This window comes from Rhyacophila brunnea, unplaced genomic scaffold (genome assembly GCF_057557595.1).
Source record: "Rhyacophila brunnea isolate RB1 unplaced genomic scaffold, BYU_Rbru_1.0 scaffold_24, whole genome shotgun sequence".
Taxonomy (NCBI): domain Eukaryota; kingdom Metazoa; phylum Arthropoda; class Insecta; order Trichoptera; family Rhyacophilidae; genus Rhyacophila; species Rhyacophila brunnea.
Window position 1 is genome coordinate 22,201,926 of NW_028232904.1, and position 19,448 is coordinate 22,221,373.

General features: G+C 34.4%; 1 protein-coding gene across 1 annotated transcript in view; it reads right to left on the minus strand.

The window, feature by feature from the left end:
- Positions 1-653: 653 nt before the first annotated feature.
- The window catches only part of LOC147069208 (uncharacterized), a 99,213-nt gene continuing 80,418 nt past the window's right edge, over positions 654-19,448 (minus strand). Inside the window, exon 2 of the mRNA XM_085951070.1 lies at positions 654-3,767. Within this exon, the coding sequence (XP_085807196.1) occupies positions 1,990-3,767 (1,778 nt within the window). The 3' untranslated portion in view covers positions 654-1,989. The remainder of the gene's footprint in view (positions 3,768-19,448) is intronic.

Here is a 19,448-nt window from a genome sequence, read left to right on the forward strand (position 1 = left end):
ATACTGAAGCTCGATTTGATATAAATATAAAGGCTTTAAAGTAAAATACATTTTTATTTTTTTAGAAAAACCGTCGTTTTTTTAAATTAATACAAAAACAACATTAAAATATATTTTAATGATAATTGTTTTTTATTAAATATTATGCTTCGTATTCCAGTGGCGAAGGGTGGAGGTAGGCTGTTAAGATTCGACATAAATAGTGCACACGAAGCTTTGTCAGTCATACTTATTAATTGTTTTCATTGAATTAAGAATACATATTGCCATTGGTGTTGGTTTATTTTTTTTTTATTTATTTAGCCCCACCCACCAAACCATCCTCAATAAAGAATATTCTTCTGTCAATAGAATATCTAAATTATTTATTGTATAACGGCATATATTTTAAAGATAAATGAATATTTTTTGACTATTATATACTATGGCTTGGATTAGGCAGGGTATAATTGATTGAAAAAAAATAACAAACGTTGTATACACAATATTGTAGCTTAGTTCAATTTAAGCAAATACGTTTGACTGACAAAGTTTAGTATGCCCAATTTATCTCGGATCTTAACAGCCTACCTCCACCCTTCACTACTGTCGTACTCTGTCGCTAGATATACCCAGTAGTTCTGTGCTTTACTTTAATGTAATTAATCTGGAAGTAGTCAGTACGATATATTATATATTATTAGTTTTTCATTGTTTTATTATAATAACCTTCCATCGAGAACTAATACATTAACAGTAAACAACGTAAAATTAGTTTATTTTATACAATAGTATGGTCAAATGGGTGTTTTTTTATATATAAAACACACATTCACATAAAAAATACAATATTTTACAATTTTTATATTAAATATTATGACCAAGATTCAAACTCCAAAAACCCATACTGATAACAGTATAAATTATTAAAAAGGAAAACAGTTTAAAATTCATTTGAAAAAATGTTGCTAATGTTTACTACATTGTTTATGGGGCAATTAGTAAAAGATACAATATATTATAACAGAACAAGTTTATTTATAATAATTACAAGATAAAAAAACTTTTAAAATTTTCTGTTGAATCATATAAACTTGACTTGACTAGCTTAAACGATCAAAAAGATTTGTTCTTGATAGAAATAATACTGAAATGTCATTTTGACATGTCATATTGATTTCCATAGCAACGCACGTATATATTAATAATTTAGTTGCTAGGACCCCAGACGCCTAGCAACCAATAATGGTGTCGAAATAACTTTTCATTCAAAACAGAATTAACTGAAAATGAATTCAATTCTACCTAAAGATGGCTAAAAGTATTTAAAAAAATACATTGGCATCGTGTTCTGATATATTCTAAAAGTTTCAAATGTCTAGCTAGTCGGGTAGTTAGTTAAAAATCGATTGCAAGATTTGTACCGGACAAAGAACCACCGGACAAATAAGAATACGAGCTAAGAAAAACGTTGTAAAATGATCCAGCGCATCTATTCTATACACAAGACTGCTATCGGCTACTATCGGCTGCTATCGAGGGTAGTCTTCCATATATTTGTATTGAAGTATTATAATTTTTACAATATGTATAAATGCTATGTTTTAACAGCACCTCTCTTGGCTGTGCTAACTTTTAGAGATTAAGATTGACAATTTTGACTGTTATACGGTTAACTGATTATAACAATTATAACACCTCGAATAAAAATATGATAAATTATCCTCGATAACCGCCGATAGCAGTCTTGTGTATAGAATATGCGGTTCAATATTACACAAATTTATATTTTTAATGACATTATTTTTAACTATGCAATATTATATTCATATTATGCTGTAGATAAAAAGATTTATAATATAACGCTTTTTATTCAAATGATTTTGAAACGTATTTTCATTAACACAAGTTTTGACTGTATAGGAAACTAGAAAAAAGTTTAGAGGTCTTTAATACAAATATAATGTTCTAACAGTAGTACATCACTTAAGTAAGGAATAGGCTACATATTCAAACCATCACAGTATTTCCTATCAACTCTTCGTTTTGATTATTGGAGTCAAGGAGTTCAGAGTATCCTGACTCCACGCTGCACGCACTGTCACTATCACCCCCAACTTGCTCACTTTGGTTTTCGAAATTGCTGTCAAATCCCAACTCTGTTGTACCACAAACATCCACGTTTTCTGTGGACTGATCCAAGTATCCAGTTTCGTTTAATTCATCATCGGAAGGAGGGAATGTGGAACATCTCATGTAAGGTCTTCTGACACCGGCAAGAATATTGGAATGCTTTTCACCCAATGGGACTAGACTGACTTCATCACTTACGCTGGCAGGACCAGTTTCACTTGATGAGAAGCAAGCACTATCGCTTGGACTCGAGCTTGTCATTTCTGAATCTATACTTCCACTTGTCAGGTGGAAGTTTCGCAATGACTTGTTATAACTGAAGTTGCTTTTAAGGGATGATCTTGAGCTTCTGACGGAACTGCTTTTCTCTATCGTAAAAAGCTGTTCGAAGCTTTGTACCCGTTGTAGTACACTGACTTTTTCTTGATTATTATCATTTTCGTTTTCATCATGTGTCGCGTTACAAGGAAGTGACGACATTTCTATATCTGACGATGTCACTGTGCTTGCGGTTTCACATCCACTTGATATCGATCCTTCGTCACTGTCTAAAACCAAGAAATTAGCTTGCACGCAAAGCTGTTCCAAGCCATTAATTGATTTATCATCATTATCCGCTTTTTGGTGATCTCTTATTTTGTGGTTTTCATCGGTTTCGCAGTAGAATACATTATCATCTTCACAATCAATAAATGCTTCTGTAAAATGATCAGAATTTGGTTCACTTGCTTCAGAGACGTTTGAAAAACTGAACGACACTCTGTTATTTGCACCAGATGATCTGTGATTTGATATTCTTTCGTATCCAGAATCAAAACTGTCAGAAGACTTAGGCTCATCCGCTGAAACAACTCTTTCATTATTTTCTTCTTCTTCTTCTTCGTGAAGCACATCATCATTTAAACTTGGAAAATCATCCACTTCTAAGCTCAAGTGCCTTTGCAAAGGTTCTTCTGAAGAATTGGTCCTAGATTCTTCAAGAATATTCTTTCTTGGACATCTATTCCTATCACATTTCCGTCTACCCAATGTATGCGACGGGAAAATGTCATCAGCCTTACAGCACATCTTGAGCGGGGAATTTTCCTTTGTCCACGTGTGACCATTGTTTAAACCAAATGTAGACATTTCTTCCTCATCTTCTTCGGAACACATCTCTTCAATGGCCATCAATTTCGGTGCAGACTTAGATCTTTCTAGAGGAGGTTTATAATTATTAGCTCCAACACTTAAAAGAATCTTTCTTCTGGGCATACTTGGATTTTCATAAACTGAATTGGCCAGACTAAGTCTTGCATTCTGTCTTGAAATTTTATCTCTCTTGAATTCCAGCAGTGCTTGTTGTATTTTGCTTTGTAATTCAGTGGTTATCTTCTTTGATGTTAATTCTTTGGTACAGAGAACTGCATGGCATCTCAGTTCATGCTTCAGTTTTCTTCCTTCGTGTCTGTAGATCCAGCAGAAAATCTTGGGGAATTCTGGTGGGCTGGTACAGAAGGTGATGCGATGGGCCCAATACTCCGTTAGGCCATGTTCTTTGGTGACGCCTTTCAAGCCGGAATTTGTGATCGAGAGCTTCATGACGACGTCTGGCTTCGAAGACTGGTTGTAGTTTCTCCAGAGAGTCGCTAGAGGTTTGTCCACGCATCCTTCACCTGAAAACAATAAAGAAATATTTAAGTAAAAGTAATTTTTGCTACCTAAGTTTTGCCCAATAGTGGGAATAGTTTCGAAACCTCGTGATGGTACCATAAAATATATATCGTCTGTCCTTCTAAGGCGGAGAAAACTGGTCTAGTTAATAAAACATTTAATAAAAGTGAAATTAGTACTACAGGAATCATACTACTCAGCATTACAAGTTTATGTTTACAACATTTATGTTTTATTTTCAAAACAAATTGGAGTGGCGGAAGCATTGTTAGAAGTTTCCTCAATCATAACTTAGATTCACGGTCTCTATTATGATTTATTTAATTGCAACAATGATTCTTGTAATGTATTGATTTCATAGATATAAATAACGAGGACGATTCATAACTCGTCACTCATACCGAGCCCGGTCACTGGACACAGTCAACCATAATTCGATCTCAGTATTATCGTTAACAGTATAGATCAGTAGTCGTCGCTAGCGGATCTCGACTCGGTCTGAGCACAAGCTCATCGTGATTACTCTGCATCGTTATCATTGTAAGTATATATACTATGCTCAAGACAATAAACATCTATATCCATCAACACCGCTGCTGCCTCAATCATCTCATCCCCTTCTCCCTCGTTTAAAACTGCGTTTTATTTAAATTAATAATACAATGGATTACCGCCATGCATTGAGAGCTAACACTATTAAAGAAAATCTCTACTAGATAATCGAAAGTCTCTTATAAATAGTCTTGACAATGGTGTTACAACCGAAATATAATTAAATCGACTAATAAAACTACCTCTAAAATTTAACAGCATACATAAGTGAAACGGCAAATAATTTTCAACAGTATGTGGAACGAAATTTTGCAGTCGTCGTCAATCGGAGACTGATAATCGAGGTGTGAGCACGTCAATTTGTTTTGTGATGGCGTCAGAGGAATAAATTCTTAAATCGTGTAAAGATGACTAAAAAATGTTCCGCATGTACTTGAAAAAGAAAACATGTCAATGAATATACTATTAATATTACGAATATAATAATAAACATGACATTAAAAGGACGCATGTTATATTTCGTTCGGCTCGCGTCATTTGCACAATCCGCGCATCGCTTAAGCTTCAATTACATTGAGCTTCTTTACGAGCTGTTTGTTGGCGAATTTATAATCTGCCTGTAAAGTCGCCCAGTGTAATCATCGAACATGTTAGCTTGTTCGATGATTACACTGGGCGACTTTACAGGCAGATTATAAATACGCCAACAAACAGCTTGTAAAGAAGCTCAATGTAATTGACGATCTAGTCACGATCTTTTTAGACCATGCCTCAGCTGAATTATAGCCTTAATATAATGTTACGCACTGCTAAATCATTAGGTCACCATGTTTCTATTATATTCATATTAAAATATCATTAAAAGGCTATCTTTAGATTAATAATTTGTTTTAGAAATTAGAAAATAAATTTATAATTTAAAAAATTACACTATAAGATTAGAATAATTATTATTGCTCTAATAATAAAATAAGAATTATTCGACGCGCAGTTTACATGATGCAATATAATTTCATGCGGAATTAATCTGAGTGCATTAAGTCTAAAACACGAAACATGAGTGACTTTAATGTTTCCAAATATTTAGTTGGATAAAAAAGTAAAAGAAACCAGCTACATGGAAATACCTTGCACACGTAATACAATATTTCCTAATGTTATTGACATGTCAAAATGATACAGCATTCTAGTAATAGAGCAATATATAATATTTTCTGTTTTATTAATAAACATAATAGTAGTATTATGCCTTTCCAGTAAGGAACAATTCTGGATAATAAGCGAATATTAAACGTAACTCGTAAATTAAATTAAATTCGAGAACTATAAACATAATATCTACAACACAAATTCTCATAAATAGAGCGAAGATTTAAAATCCCACATAATAGGTCATATCAGTAGCGGAGGGTGGAGGTAAGCTCCGCCAGAAATAGTGCACATTAATTGTGTTAGTCAAACGTATGTGTTTTTATTGAACTAAGACTACACTTAACTGATGATGTTGGTTAGTTTTTAAAAATCAATTAAACCCTGCCTAAACCAAACTACAATAGTTTTGGTATGTTTTGGGTGACATGGCAAAATTGTGCACACTTTTCATTCATACTTATTTGTTTTCGTTGGATTAAGAATACATATTACACATGTTCGTCCATTTACTAAAATTTAAAGACCTGCCTAAACCAAACTATAATATACAAAAAATATTATTCTATCTATAAAATATCCATAGTTATGTATGATTTAATTGCATAAAATTATAATTTTAGATATTTTATAAATAGACGATTATTTTTTGACTATTATCTATTATGGCTTGGTTTGGCAGGGTTTAATTTAATTTTCAAAACTAAATCATTGTAGTCTTATTTCAATGAAAACAAATACGTATTACTGACAAAATTTAGTGTGCATTATTTATGGTGGATCTTAACAGCCTACCTCCACCCTTCACTCCTGGGTCATATTATGACGTTTTTTCACACATATTATTAGTGTATTGTTTTCTTTTTTCAAAATATATATACTAAAAAGAGATTTTTGTGTGTATCCGTTTGAATTGTGGTATTCACTTTTTCGAGAGTGAGCACTCAACGTTGTCTGAGTCAATCATAAATGCACAAGGCACCATCGACGGGTTCTCCGTGCTAAGAACGGGTAATATACTCCAGTGTTTCCCAATCTTTCGACATCTGTGTACCCCTTCTATAATTTTCGTAACACTGAGTACCCCTCGTCAAAATAAAAATTGCATAATATCTATACTTTACTAACAATCAAAATATTATATTTATTTTTTCCTTTTTTAGTACATAAACAAAATAATAATAAATGAAAAATAAAAGTCATTCATAATAAAAATAATATAAATAAAAGTTATATTATAAATAACATTCATTATAATCAACGAGAAGGATGAAATTGTTTATGTTGAAATGACAGATCATCGTAATTTGGTTCCCCGGTTAAAACTTTTCATGTGAGATGCGGTTCCACATCCAAAAGTCTGTTCCTTTTTTCGACTTAATGTCTACAAATGCTGAAAAAGCAACTTCACATAGATATGAAGTTGGAAAAGAAAACTGGATACACTTTGTGTTAATGATGTTAAAGTACACTCCTTATACTTATTTTTCAAGAATCCGTTTGAAGCTAATTCCAACAATAATTGCTCTTCTACCGCATGCGATAAACCTTCTAGCATGGATGTTGTATATTGATATTGTATGAATGCTTGTTGCACCAGACGCAGCCAAAGTCCGGTGCAGTGCGTACCCCCACCAAACTCTTCCCGTACCCCAGGGGGTACGCGTACCACACTTTGGGAAACACTGCTTATACTCTGACAATAATAAAAGTAACGCACATAAATTGTTTATTGCATTTATAATAATATTGAGTTTATCAAGCCAATATCCTTGATCTTGAATGGAGTCTATCATTAATGGCGTCACGGCGTGACCCCTTATCGTGATCTTTTAAGATCAACTGATTTGAAAGAAAACGTGTTTTTTAGATTTTTTTAAAACTTAATAAAACATGGAATATCTGAATAACAAATGCATAATGTATTTACAATTATTATAGATATTACGCAATGTTCAAATGCCAGCGCAACTGATTAAAATTATGATTTCCGGTATTAAATAAATAATCCCTACTACTGTACAATATATTCTGCCCTGCTAAGTAAAAAACCAGTGTTTTTGGTTTTAGTGAAATGAGAACCTAAGTTTTAAGCTACCCTTTCTTTTATAGTATGTAAAAAAACTATTGGATTGTGTTGACATAATCCGTCATAATGTCCGATCCTAATAAGATCATATGGGCCTCCACAGGGTGGAGGTTTGCATTAACAGATTTTGTTTTTACGAGAAATGGATGTCAGCCACTTGCTCAACCTATTAGGTCCATAAACTGACTCAAACACAAATACACATATTGAAAAACAATATGTGTATTTGTCAGACCCAGGATTCGAACTTGGGACCCACAACACTGTAGGCTGGCGCTTAAACCGCGCTGCCATCGTGGGTCATCTCTAAATAGACAGTGTAGGTATGTTTAGATATTATGGCAAAACAATCCAATAGTTTATTTTTATTTTAGGTTGTTTAAAACTTGGGTTCTCATTTCACTAAAACTAAAAACATTGTCTATTTACTTAGCAGGGCAGTATTAATGAAACTTGCACAACTTTTAGACAATGTTTTCACCAACAACTAAACAGATTAATAAGATATACCAACACTTTGACGGTGGATTTGGATTATCACTCAATGAGTGGCAAGCCTATAAATGCAAGAAATATAAATTCCTCTGAAAGTCCTAAAATATTTACCAAAGTTGAATACGCGTTGCGTTTAAATGGCAAAATTTAATGCAAATTATAATATAGAATGATGTAATTACGTCAAATAACACGTGTTTAGGTTTATCTCATATAGTAGGATTTATGTACCTTCTGATAACAACACACAGAACGCACTAGACTTTGAGAAGACTTTCATTTCAATATCTTAAAAGAAACTGTTTAAGAAGAATTTCATGTCGATAATTTGAATTAATATGAGGTGAGGTGCGGGTAGAGAAACACGAGAAATCTACAAATTCAAAAATATAATTCGAATTGTCTATTTCTCCTATTGTGGACTATATTGTTTCCTTTTTATTAACGTATTTCACGCGGACGAAGACACTGCAGATCACTAGTGTTAAATAAAACAAAGCCAAATAATAACAAATTAAGGATGGCTCGAAAAACGTCATATTTAACTGTTATTTGCTGAATAATATTACTGCGCATTATAAAGTAACCAGTTTTTTTAATCTTTTAATTTTCACATTTATATTCAGTTAAATTCAGAATTCATTTTACTATTAACCAACGAGATTCGATTATAGAGAGATTTATAAAAAAAACTTGTTGTATTACAACATTTGATAGAATATATTCCAGAACGCTGAAATTTAATAGTAATCATAATAAAATATTAATAGTATCGACTGAGGGTACATACGGAGTTTTAATTTAAATTTTAACTACACAAACATGGATCCTCCAAACGAACCCTGCCCCGAACCACACTCGGTCTTAATCAAGCGTATCACGAAGCATCAGCAGTTGTTTACGCCTGGAAATGTCGCAGGAGCAGATACCCAAATTCATGGGCCCCACATCGTGAAGAGGGCCCTCAGGCTAGGATATTTGGCGGGGCCCCCTACCTATCGCTAAGGATAAAGGCAGTGTGACGCTCAGTACAGTAGCGTTTTCCAAATGGTGTACGCGGTAAAATTAATGTGTAGTGTTTTATTGTGTATTTTAATACATCCATTATTTGAATTATGGAGATGTCGAGTATTAATAAACAACTAAAAATTGTATCGTACAACCACATAACTTAAAATAATAATACTATTGAAGGAAAATAGCTCTGCAGGCGACTTTTTTAGTATTAAAGCAAATTTGTGATGTGTGCTTGTCTCACTTATCTGGTTGACTCGCCTCGCCGGGCCCCTCCTGAGCCCTGTCAGCCCCCCCTTTGTGGGGGCCATGCCCAAGTTACTCAACACCTCAAGTGAGCTTTGACTGAGTTTAATGATGACGTAATTTAGTAAAAAGTGGAATGGGAGAGATAGGCAAAGAGACAAAAATAAATGAATTTAATGAGTGCGTTATTTACCATTGATGGGTACGCATAGTGCTTGCAAATGTCGAAAGGTAAAATCCGAGTAGCAAAAAACGACTCAAATAGAAAAATACAAAACTTAAATACATTAGAAGTTTAATTATATACCTACACGATAATATTATATAATATATGTATAGCGATTCTTTGTAAATAAAGTATAAACATCGGCATGCCTTAGGCTTAGAGGGTTATTAGGCTTATTTAATACAATATTTTTAATGCATAACGGAGTAAATATGTACTGTGAAATTAGAAAAACAATGTAGAATGATATTCTCAAAACTTTACTTAATGTTTTTAGCCTATATAAATTAAAATTGATTGATTAAAAAAAAATATATTGCATTTTCGTAATATACCTATATTATAAAGTTGCGATGCTTGCAAGTATCCATGTGGTTATTCCGCTATGATACGGCCATACCCACGGAAAGGATTTTCTATTTGGCAATATCTTTAAGATATGATTTAATTAAAAAAAAAATCTATCGAATACGTGTTGCAAAACTTTGAAGTTTAAACCAGGGGTAGTAGGTACCTACTAAAGTTCCTACCGCCCAATAGTGGGTGTTCCAGCTTTCATGGTAGGCGGTAGGGGTTTTAAAAACATTTTCATTATGTTTTCATAAAATTCCCCGTGACAATTTAAATTTCAGACAATATACTACCTATTTGTATTTCCGAAAGAGGAGACCTTCGTTTATTCCTCACAAAAATTGACCCAGATATTTAGTTTCGCAGCATCAGTCTCAGAGATCTCATTAATAATTTAATTGATTAAATGTAATTTCATCAGACTTTACGTTTTTATGTATGCAAAGTATAAATAAAAAGACAGATTTAACCACAGTAAGTTGTTTTTATAAAGATTTATTCTTCCAAACTTAGCGAAAGTCTGAGAAAAAGTATATAGTAAGTAATTATTATTATATTCTTTAACTTGCTATAACACTGCTTTATAAATGTTATAAAGTAAAGTTACTTCCCTACTTTATAAAGCACCATTGCTGTGGTACCGGTGGGCGCTTAGAAAATTTTACTACTAACAGAGTTACAAAAGTGGGCGGTAGGTATAAAATGGTTGACTACCCCTGGTTTAAACTATTACGATTCTTCTTGGGTTATGTCCAATGATGAATGATATATACCTACGTCACATCTTCCACACAAGAATTTTCTACAAAAATACTTTGTATTTAAATGTGTATCACGTGTATGGTGAAACAAAATATTACTTAATTATAGTGTGAAATGTACAACTTCGTGACATCGGCGACAGTAAATATAATGAAAACAATTTCGAATTATTATTAAGTTTATTGCAATAAACTTGGCAATCATGAGATTGCTTCTTCGACCTTCAGGGGTCAGTCTCAGTTCAACGCGTAACAATAGAAATCAGCTAACATTGTTTGATAGCTAAGTTTTATTATTCTCGTGCAACTCGTCTCAGGTGGAGCATATATCACGGAATGAGGAATCATTTAGATATTTCTTTTATAAAGTATGTTTGTAACCATTCATAATCTCTATGTGTTGACTTGTCATAGTGGATAATCTATCTTTGGCACTATTGAAAGGAAAGAATTTTCTTTTTTGTTTATCACCTCACAAAACATCTCGTCTCCTTTCATAAATGTTTAGGCAATTTAATGTTAATTCTCTACGTTACATAAAAAAAACACTGAATTACGGGCGCGGGGGATGTAGTTGCGGTGAAAGTAAATGTGGAGGTAGTGTTTTAGTTCCAGAAATGACCGTGGTGACGTATAAGACTCGATATGAAAGTCGCATTCTAGTTAAGTCTGCTCATGTAATTTGCTCTTTAGAACTAATCAGCGGATACAAGCAACACAAGTAGGGATTGCAATAACGGTATTTAAAAACCGGTATTCAATTATTTATCGATAACGAAAGACCGGTTTCAAAAATCCAAAATATAGGTATTTTCGGCATACACGTATCATGTTATTTTTGCATTACTTACTACTGTATTGTATATTAAACTAAGTTTTATCCTGCCACAACGCAAACGTATTGACTAGGAACCAAAAAAAGTTAAATAATATTAAAACAAAATCCCTCAAATATAATTATAGAATTGTCGCGATGAATTAACATATTTCGAAAAACAAAACATTCGTGGCAAATATTTCCAATTATTCTATAACTATTGATACAGCGTTCATAGTATATCCAACGAACATTGAATTTCAGAAAGATTTTTCTGTACCCGGGACTTATAATAGGTTTCTGTAAAAAATACCAGTTCTAAAATATTATGATCTATTTATATATATTTACAAAGGGCAACATAAAAAGTAAATAAATCTAGGTAGGTACCTAATTTAGGTTGCTATAAAATAGTGTTTCAAATAGATTTTAATAATTATGTTTATTGATAGGTACTTATTTTTCTATAATTTGTTTTGACGAATACCGGTATTCAATAAGAAATACAGACATACCGGAATTGATATATTCGTTCGGTATTGCAATCCCTAAACACAAGCATCTAAAAATAATTTCTTTAAGCTGACAATATGTTATTACTTATTATCAATAGTGTAAACTTGTTATTTTCGCTTCGAAAAACAAGTTTTTTTCTATCGCCAGCTAACGATTTATAATATTCCCATTGATGTATTAATTTTCTTAAGAACCACTTCTCAGGTATGTAGGTGTGAGTCAATTAAACTTTTGCACACTGACGACCTTTACGTTGGATCTAGTTTGCACTTCAAGGACTTGGAATAATTTAACTTTGTGCTGATGTGCGTATACGTAAGCACTCAATCAAACCTCTATGGCGAACGATATAACATTCTTACATTTCCAAGTCGATATCTCTACAAAAACGTCATACATGTCAATACCAAAGGCGCATTGCTAAGCGATTATTTAGCGATTATCTTTACCTAATAAAATGTTATAAAATATTAAAAAACCATTACTCATGACAATTTTATTTAGGAAGTATGTAAGGGGGAACAGAGGGGTGCACTATTAGCTGTGCACCAATATTAAACCACCGTTTTATTGAAATCGATTTCACTCAACGCGTAATAAAAAACAAAATAATTTATTTTTTACTATATTATGTATCACAACTATATCTATCAAACAATCATAAGATACTGTAAGTCCCAACAGTGATGTCCCTAGACAAAATGCCGCCCCTAGGCAGTGCCAAAATGCCGCCACATTTTTTTTATACAATACTTTATAATATCGTCCTATCATGTCTCCAATATCTGAGAAATATGTGTTGTATGGATACATTACTAACAATATAAATCTAATTTAAATGCCATCTCTGCTTCAATAGACAATATTGCGAGTCTACGGTTTCAGATAGGTACATTTAAAAATACACTTGACAACTTCCAAAACTCACGAGTGACTGGCAAACATATTTGGATAAATTTTAAGTATGTAATTTAGGTATGCACGTGCCATTGCTGTTCACCAAGAACGTGACGTACAAGTACAACGAAAGTAAACTAGACATCGCGAACCCGACAAAAAATCCTTATTCGTACCTAATTAATACATTTTGTTTCCAATCAGTGAGCTGAATTTTTTAATGGAAAGATATTTCCGTTATTACTAAGTTTAGGTATCTATTTCTATATATACCTAGTGATTCTCCTCAATTTGCCGCCCTTTGGGTAACTGCCGCCCCCAAGCGACGCTCAATCTGCCTACCCCCACGGGACGTCACTGAGTCCCAAAGACTACGATGGGCGGGACATGTGGAGAGAATGCCTGAAGTTAGAGCGCCAAGGATCATGACGAAGTGGCTACCCCAACGGAAGAGACCCAGAGGCCGTCCAAAAAGGAGATGGGCTGACGCCGTAAAAGTGTACTGGCTTCATACCCGGTAACTGGAGAAGTGTGTCGAGAGACCGGAGTGAGTGGAGAGCGGTTGTGGAGGAGGCCAAATCCCACCCCGGATGTAGCGCCGTGGAAGAAAATCACAACTATATAATTTGTAGGGTTACTACCAAAAGTTAGTAAGTTCCGAAGTCGTGTTACGGAATAATTACAATTAGAAAGTTTGACATGCCGTCTAAAATCAGGAATAATACTCCGTTTACACGTGCATGGATTTACTGTTGAGAGTAAGGCTCGTTTCAGACGGGACACCGGTGTCGCGCTCATATAATATAATAAGGAGGCCTTTGTATTCGAATAAAAGGGCATTTGTATTATGTTTATGAACGCCTCGAGCTAATGAGTCAAAGCGTGTCCGGTACACTTTTCCGTCGGCCGCTACATTCTCAAGCCGCCGATACACATATTTTTATGACCGCAGACAGTTTTATGTTCTAATTTATATCGCGAAATTATGCGTTGACTCATTAGCTCTGGGCGTTCATAAACATAATACAAAGGCCCCTTTATTCGAATAAAAAGGCCTCCTTATTATATACGAGCGCGACACCGGTATCCCGTCTGAAACGGGGGTAAGTGTTATCGCGGCCATAACAGGAAAATGTATGGGTTAACATGTATTATTCTGCAATTGGCCAGATTGCATGCATGAATCAAAAAACTCGACGTGCGCCCTAACCCGGGATTTGCCCATAGCAGCAGCTCAGCTTATCCACTCTTGCTACGCTACTGACTGACTAGTGGCGAGGGGTGGAGGTAGGCTGGATTCGACATTAATAGTGCACACAACTTTGTCAGTCGTACTAAGTTTTTGTTTTCATTGAACTAGGTAATAATACAATTTTCAGATGGTACTGGTTAGTTTTTAAATTTAATTAACCCTGCCTAAACCAATCCATAACCTATACAACGCATATTCGATAACCACTTTTGGACGCGACATTTTGCAATAACTCGCAAATTAACACCCTTAGTTATAACTGCTAGCCAGGTGCTTATTGCTAGGCTCAAAGTTCGAAATGTCTCTGGGTATGGTGAATGTATCCGGTAAAGTGCGGTATTCCGCGGTTGAAGCGAAGAGAAGCTGTGAGTAGTAGGCGGCACAGTTAGTATCAAATGCTAGATTTTCTTAACCCCACCCTACGTATGTTTTTTTTTTCAAAATAAACCCCCCTCCAAAGAATTTGTCTGTGTGCGCGCCTGAAGTTATGACATGACAGCATAGCGATGTTCGTTCTTCACGGCACGTATTAAATTTGGCCACAGTTGTCAAATGTAACATCTTATAGGTACTTCACTATACACGGTACACTAACGGCACAAATTAAACGTAGTTTGAAACTGATCAAATTATTTTTCAGACAATTAAATTATTCATGGTCTAGGACTCACGCCGAATGTCGTGGATGATGGTCGACATCATTTCACATTACCTACTGGAATCGGCAAGATAATAATTATTTTATTTTATGTTACGATCATGACTATCTTGAAATTCTGTCATCGTTTAAGCGAGCAAGACTTTCTACACCTCTCGATCCTCTGCCTCTCTCAGGGCAGAGTAAAGGCTGCCCCCAGTAAGCTCCTTCACTTGGTCGCTTAGACGCTCTTCCTTTACATTACTCTCACCGGAGACTATCCAGAACCACCAGACTCTCCAAGTTATGTATCTAGTTAATAAGACAAAGTACGCCTGTCGGGCTAATGACATTGTTCTGAGTTTCTCCTTCTTCGCCGTCATTCATTACCCGCATGAGTGATGATTAATATCAATCTGGAATAGGAACTGCGAAACTTTTTATTAGCTTTCTGCAATTTCCATAAGAAGGTGGACGTATTCCACTTCCAGGTCTTGTCCGCTCCTTCAGTGATACTTTGTCAGCAACAAGGTTTGGAGGCGGGGCAAGGTGGAAGAGACCAACAACGCCCTTCTCACCGTTGAGGACCATCGTGAATGCACCGCGTACCTGTATGTTCAGGTGAATCCGTGGAAATTGAATGGTAGACCTTGGTGAATGACAACAGCGTACTGCCCACTTAATGTAATATATCTAATCCTTACACTTTTGTGGATACGCATATGAAGCGCCTAGTTCCAAAAGCCCCTAAAACGGTTTTTGAAAATTTTTATTTAGATAAATATTTTACCACGTTCTCTTAGCTCGTATTCTTGTTTGTCCAGTGGTTTTTTTTATCCAGTACAAATCTTGCAATCGATTTTTAACTAACTTCCCAAGTAGCTAGACATTTGAAACTTTTAGAATATATCAGAACACGATGCCAATGCATTATTTTAATACTTTTAGCCATCTTAAAATAGAATTGAATTTATTTTCAGTTAATTCTGTTTTGTATGAAAAGTTATTTCGGAAAAATCCGTAATCCAATCCACTATTATTGGTTGCTAAGGGGGTGGTCCTAGCAACTAAATTATTAATATACCTATAAGTGCGTTACTATGGAAATCAAAATGACATTTCAGTATTCTATATTTGTTTGTTTGTTGCAAAATAGCAAAGAAATGTTTTGTTGACAATAAATTGCCTTATTTGTCCTAAATTATTAATAGATAGGATTGTCAAGTTTATATTATTATTCAACAGAAAATTTAAAAACGTGGTATATAAAAAGTTCTTTTTATCTTGTAATTATTTATTATCTATAATCTATGTGATGGCCAAAGATTGAACTTTAAAAAACGCCAAAAACTGTCAATACGTTTGATCAAAAATTACGGTAAATTTCGAAACCGGCTAAAATAGTTGGATGTGCTTTTCAAATACCCCTAAAATGGAAAGCCAAAACACTCTTTAGAATGTAACAAATTAAAAAAAAATACATGAAGTTCACTGATTTAATAGATACGATTTTTTCTCATTTTTCTCAGAACTACATAAAATCGTTTTAGGGGCTTTTGAAACTAGGCGCTTCATATACCAAATGGTAGTAGCGTGGAAAAAAGGCGTCATAGGCTATTTTGAATGCCCTTATTCTTAGACTCTACCCATACGAATCGAGACAGGATGATATTAATATCCATTATCTTTTTCCTAGTACTTTCTCTCTGCTTGAATTAATGTTCACTCTATCATTGAAGCGCACAGTGTATAAAATCATTTGATGTGTTGCAAAAAAAATTTTTTTTGGGTCATGGTCGCTCATGTCCCGACAATGTACCGTCGGCGAATGTTTTTATTTACAATTTACCTACCGACACTAACAAAACAAAATTGCGGTAGTTACCATATCAAAAAATATACAACACTAATTTTTAAGTGGGAGACCAAAACAAAACATTTATTAAGCGAGTACCCAAGAGGCTCGGGGCAAAAATGCTACAAGTCAAACAATTGCTCACACATTCGGTAACATATTTATTTATTTTAAGAAAAAAAAACATTGTAGACAAATCTAAATTCAAGACGTACACAACATGAGATTTAAATAATAACAAATATTATCCTCACAAGAGAGAAGAAGAGAAAATAGAAAATAATAATAATAAAAAAAACATACTTAAATACAATTTTATACAGAAAAATAAAATTTCGAATACAAAATACATAGTACGTCACCGAAAATAGCTACGTCTTTGGGGAGCGCATTGACTAGTCTTGCACCCCTTGCTAATGGTGCCTGATAGGCTTGACACGAGGAAACGGATCCGATCCTGAATAAATCATGTCTGAGACCACGTAGGTAATTGACATACATTATTAGACCCACGCCCACAGTGGCCGCGCGGCTTAAGCGTTGGACTATAACGCCGTGGGTCCCAGGTTCGAATCCTGGGTCTGGTAAGTACACATATTGTTTTCCAATTTGTGGGTGTCAGGGTATGGACCTAATAGGTTGAGCAAGTGGCTGACATATATTTCTCGTAAAAAACAAAATCAGTCAATACAAACCTCTCCTCTGTGGAGGCCCATATGATCCTATTAGGACCGGACATGGTTGAAAGAAGAAAAGATTAGACCAATCATTTTTACTTCTGAAACTCGGCCAAATTCGTAAACTTTCGCGAGTTGTCTGATCGACGATTATTCGATTTTGTATTGCACCACAGAACAGATTAATAAATATAATTCAGATATGCTATAACCCATTTATATACTACATTTTGAAGCAGGGTTTTGAATGTGTGAGTGTTCTACGAAAATGAACCACACATTATAGACGTTCAATAGTGTGTGATGCAACCTTCAAATGAGCGTCAGTGCATAAGCCGAGAGCAGTTGTTAGAACGGATGACAAGCTTAGAATGAAGTAGTCTTGACACGTGTTGAAGTTTATCCCATATTCTTCCACCGTTGAGATCGGTTGCCTGTTACTCCACATCCGTTAGGTATTTCAGTTCCCATTAATTCTGTGTTCATAACGTGTAATCGGTGTAATAAGTGTAAACTTAAAAATATTTAAATATATTTTTTTTAAATGTCAGTGTCAGTACCCCGCGAAGGCCGAGCGGCTTAAGCGTGGGTCCCAGGTTCTAATCCTGGATCTGGCAAATACACATATTGTTTTTCAATTTGTGTTTGAGTCAGAGTATTGACCTAATAGGTTGAGCACGTGGCTAACGTCCATTTCTCGTAAAAACAAATTCTGATATGGTCTCGATCAGTATCGGACATGGTAAAAAAAATTCAGTGATTAAATACTTGAGGTAGGTAGTGTTACCACTGTGAAATTCCAATGATGTATTGAAAAACAATATGTGTATTTGCCAGATCCAGGATTCTAACCTGGGACCCACGCTTAAGCCGCTCGGCCTTCGTGGGCCACTGACACTGACATTTAAAAAAATATATTTACTTAAATATTTTCAAGTTTACACTTTAGTATGTACCTGCCACTGAAACGGGAATGGGACAACTGGACGCCGCACTGTCGTAGACACGTAAACAGAACGAGACGATGAATTTTAATCAGTTTCTATCTACTACTTAGTAGTTTTAATTCATTTTACTCTTAACATAATGTTTTTCTATTGCGGATTGAAAATTACCATGCCTAAGGCTTTATATAAAAATAAAAAAAACTCTTTTTTCGTTGTAACTTAAACAATTAATGCTCGATTAAATTATTATTTACGTGTGCATATTTAAATTCTCACCAGCTATTAAATCATAATATAATAATTTAAATATGAATAATAATATTAAATATATTTTTTGAAGTACGTATAAGTACCTAACGTCTATTTACTTTCGAATTGCGTGGCGTCCAGTAGTGTCGGCGCCAAATCGTCCTAGACTCAAGACTCGAAATGGACCGGAGCGCACCGGAGCGCTGTTCATGTTCATGAAATCGGTAAAATAATAATTTGACCGTCTGAGCTAGATAGGCCATATCATAGAAAATCTAACACAGTTATTTTTATGAAATACACATAAAATTTGATAACTATGTGTTCTAACTATGATAACTATGTATTGTTGTTCATAAAACTGTCGAGCGCTCCGGTTCGTAAACTTTTCCATTTCGAGCGTTGTCCTAGACCCACTAAAACATATTGAAGCGACTTTATGCAGGTAAATAATTTATTAATTAATAGTAATCACCTATTAATTCCAATTATTAAGTAAAACAATGGATGTGATAAGTGTGACGTGCGTACATAATATTATAATCGTGCTTAACACGATGTGTTCCGGCACTTGGGTTTTCAGTGCACAACATGAAAACGGAACAAACAAATCAATCAACGTGAATGTTTTTGACAGCTGTCATATGACATTATAGTATATAAAATAATACGTTGTTGTTTTAATGTAAGCCGAAATAATTTGCCAATTACACTAAAGGATTTGACACACTTAAGGGTCATTCAGAAACGAACTGGCATAGTAAATAGTCATGTATATAAACACAACCAATAAATTTAATATAATAATATTGTCTGTCATCATGTGTTCACAAAATTAATATATATATACTTTCATTGCCTATACTCTATACCAGTGATGGCACGCGAGATGATTTTGCATGGCACGCGAATGTTTTATTTTGAAGTGGAAAAAAAAATACTTAACATAATAA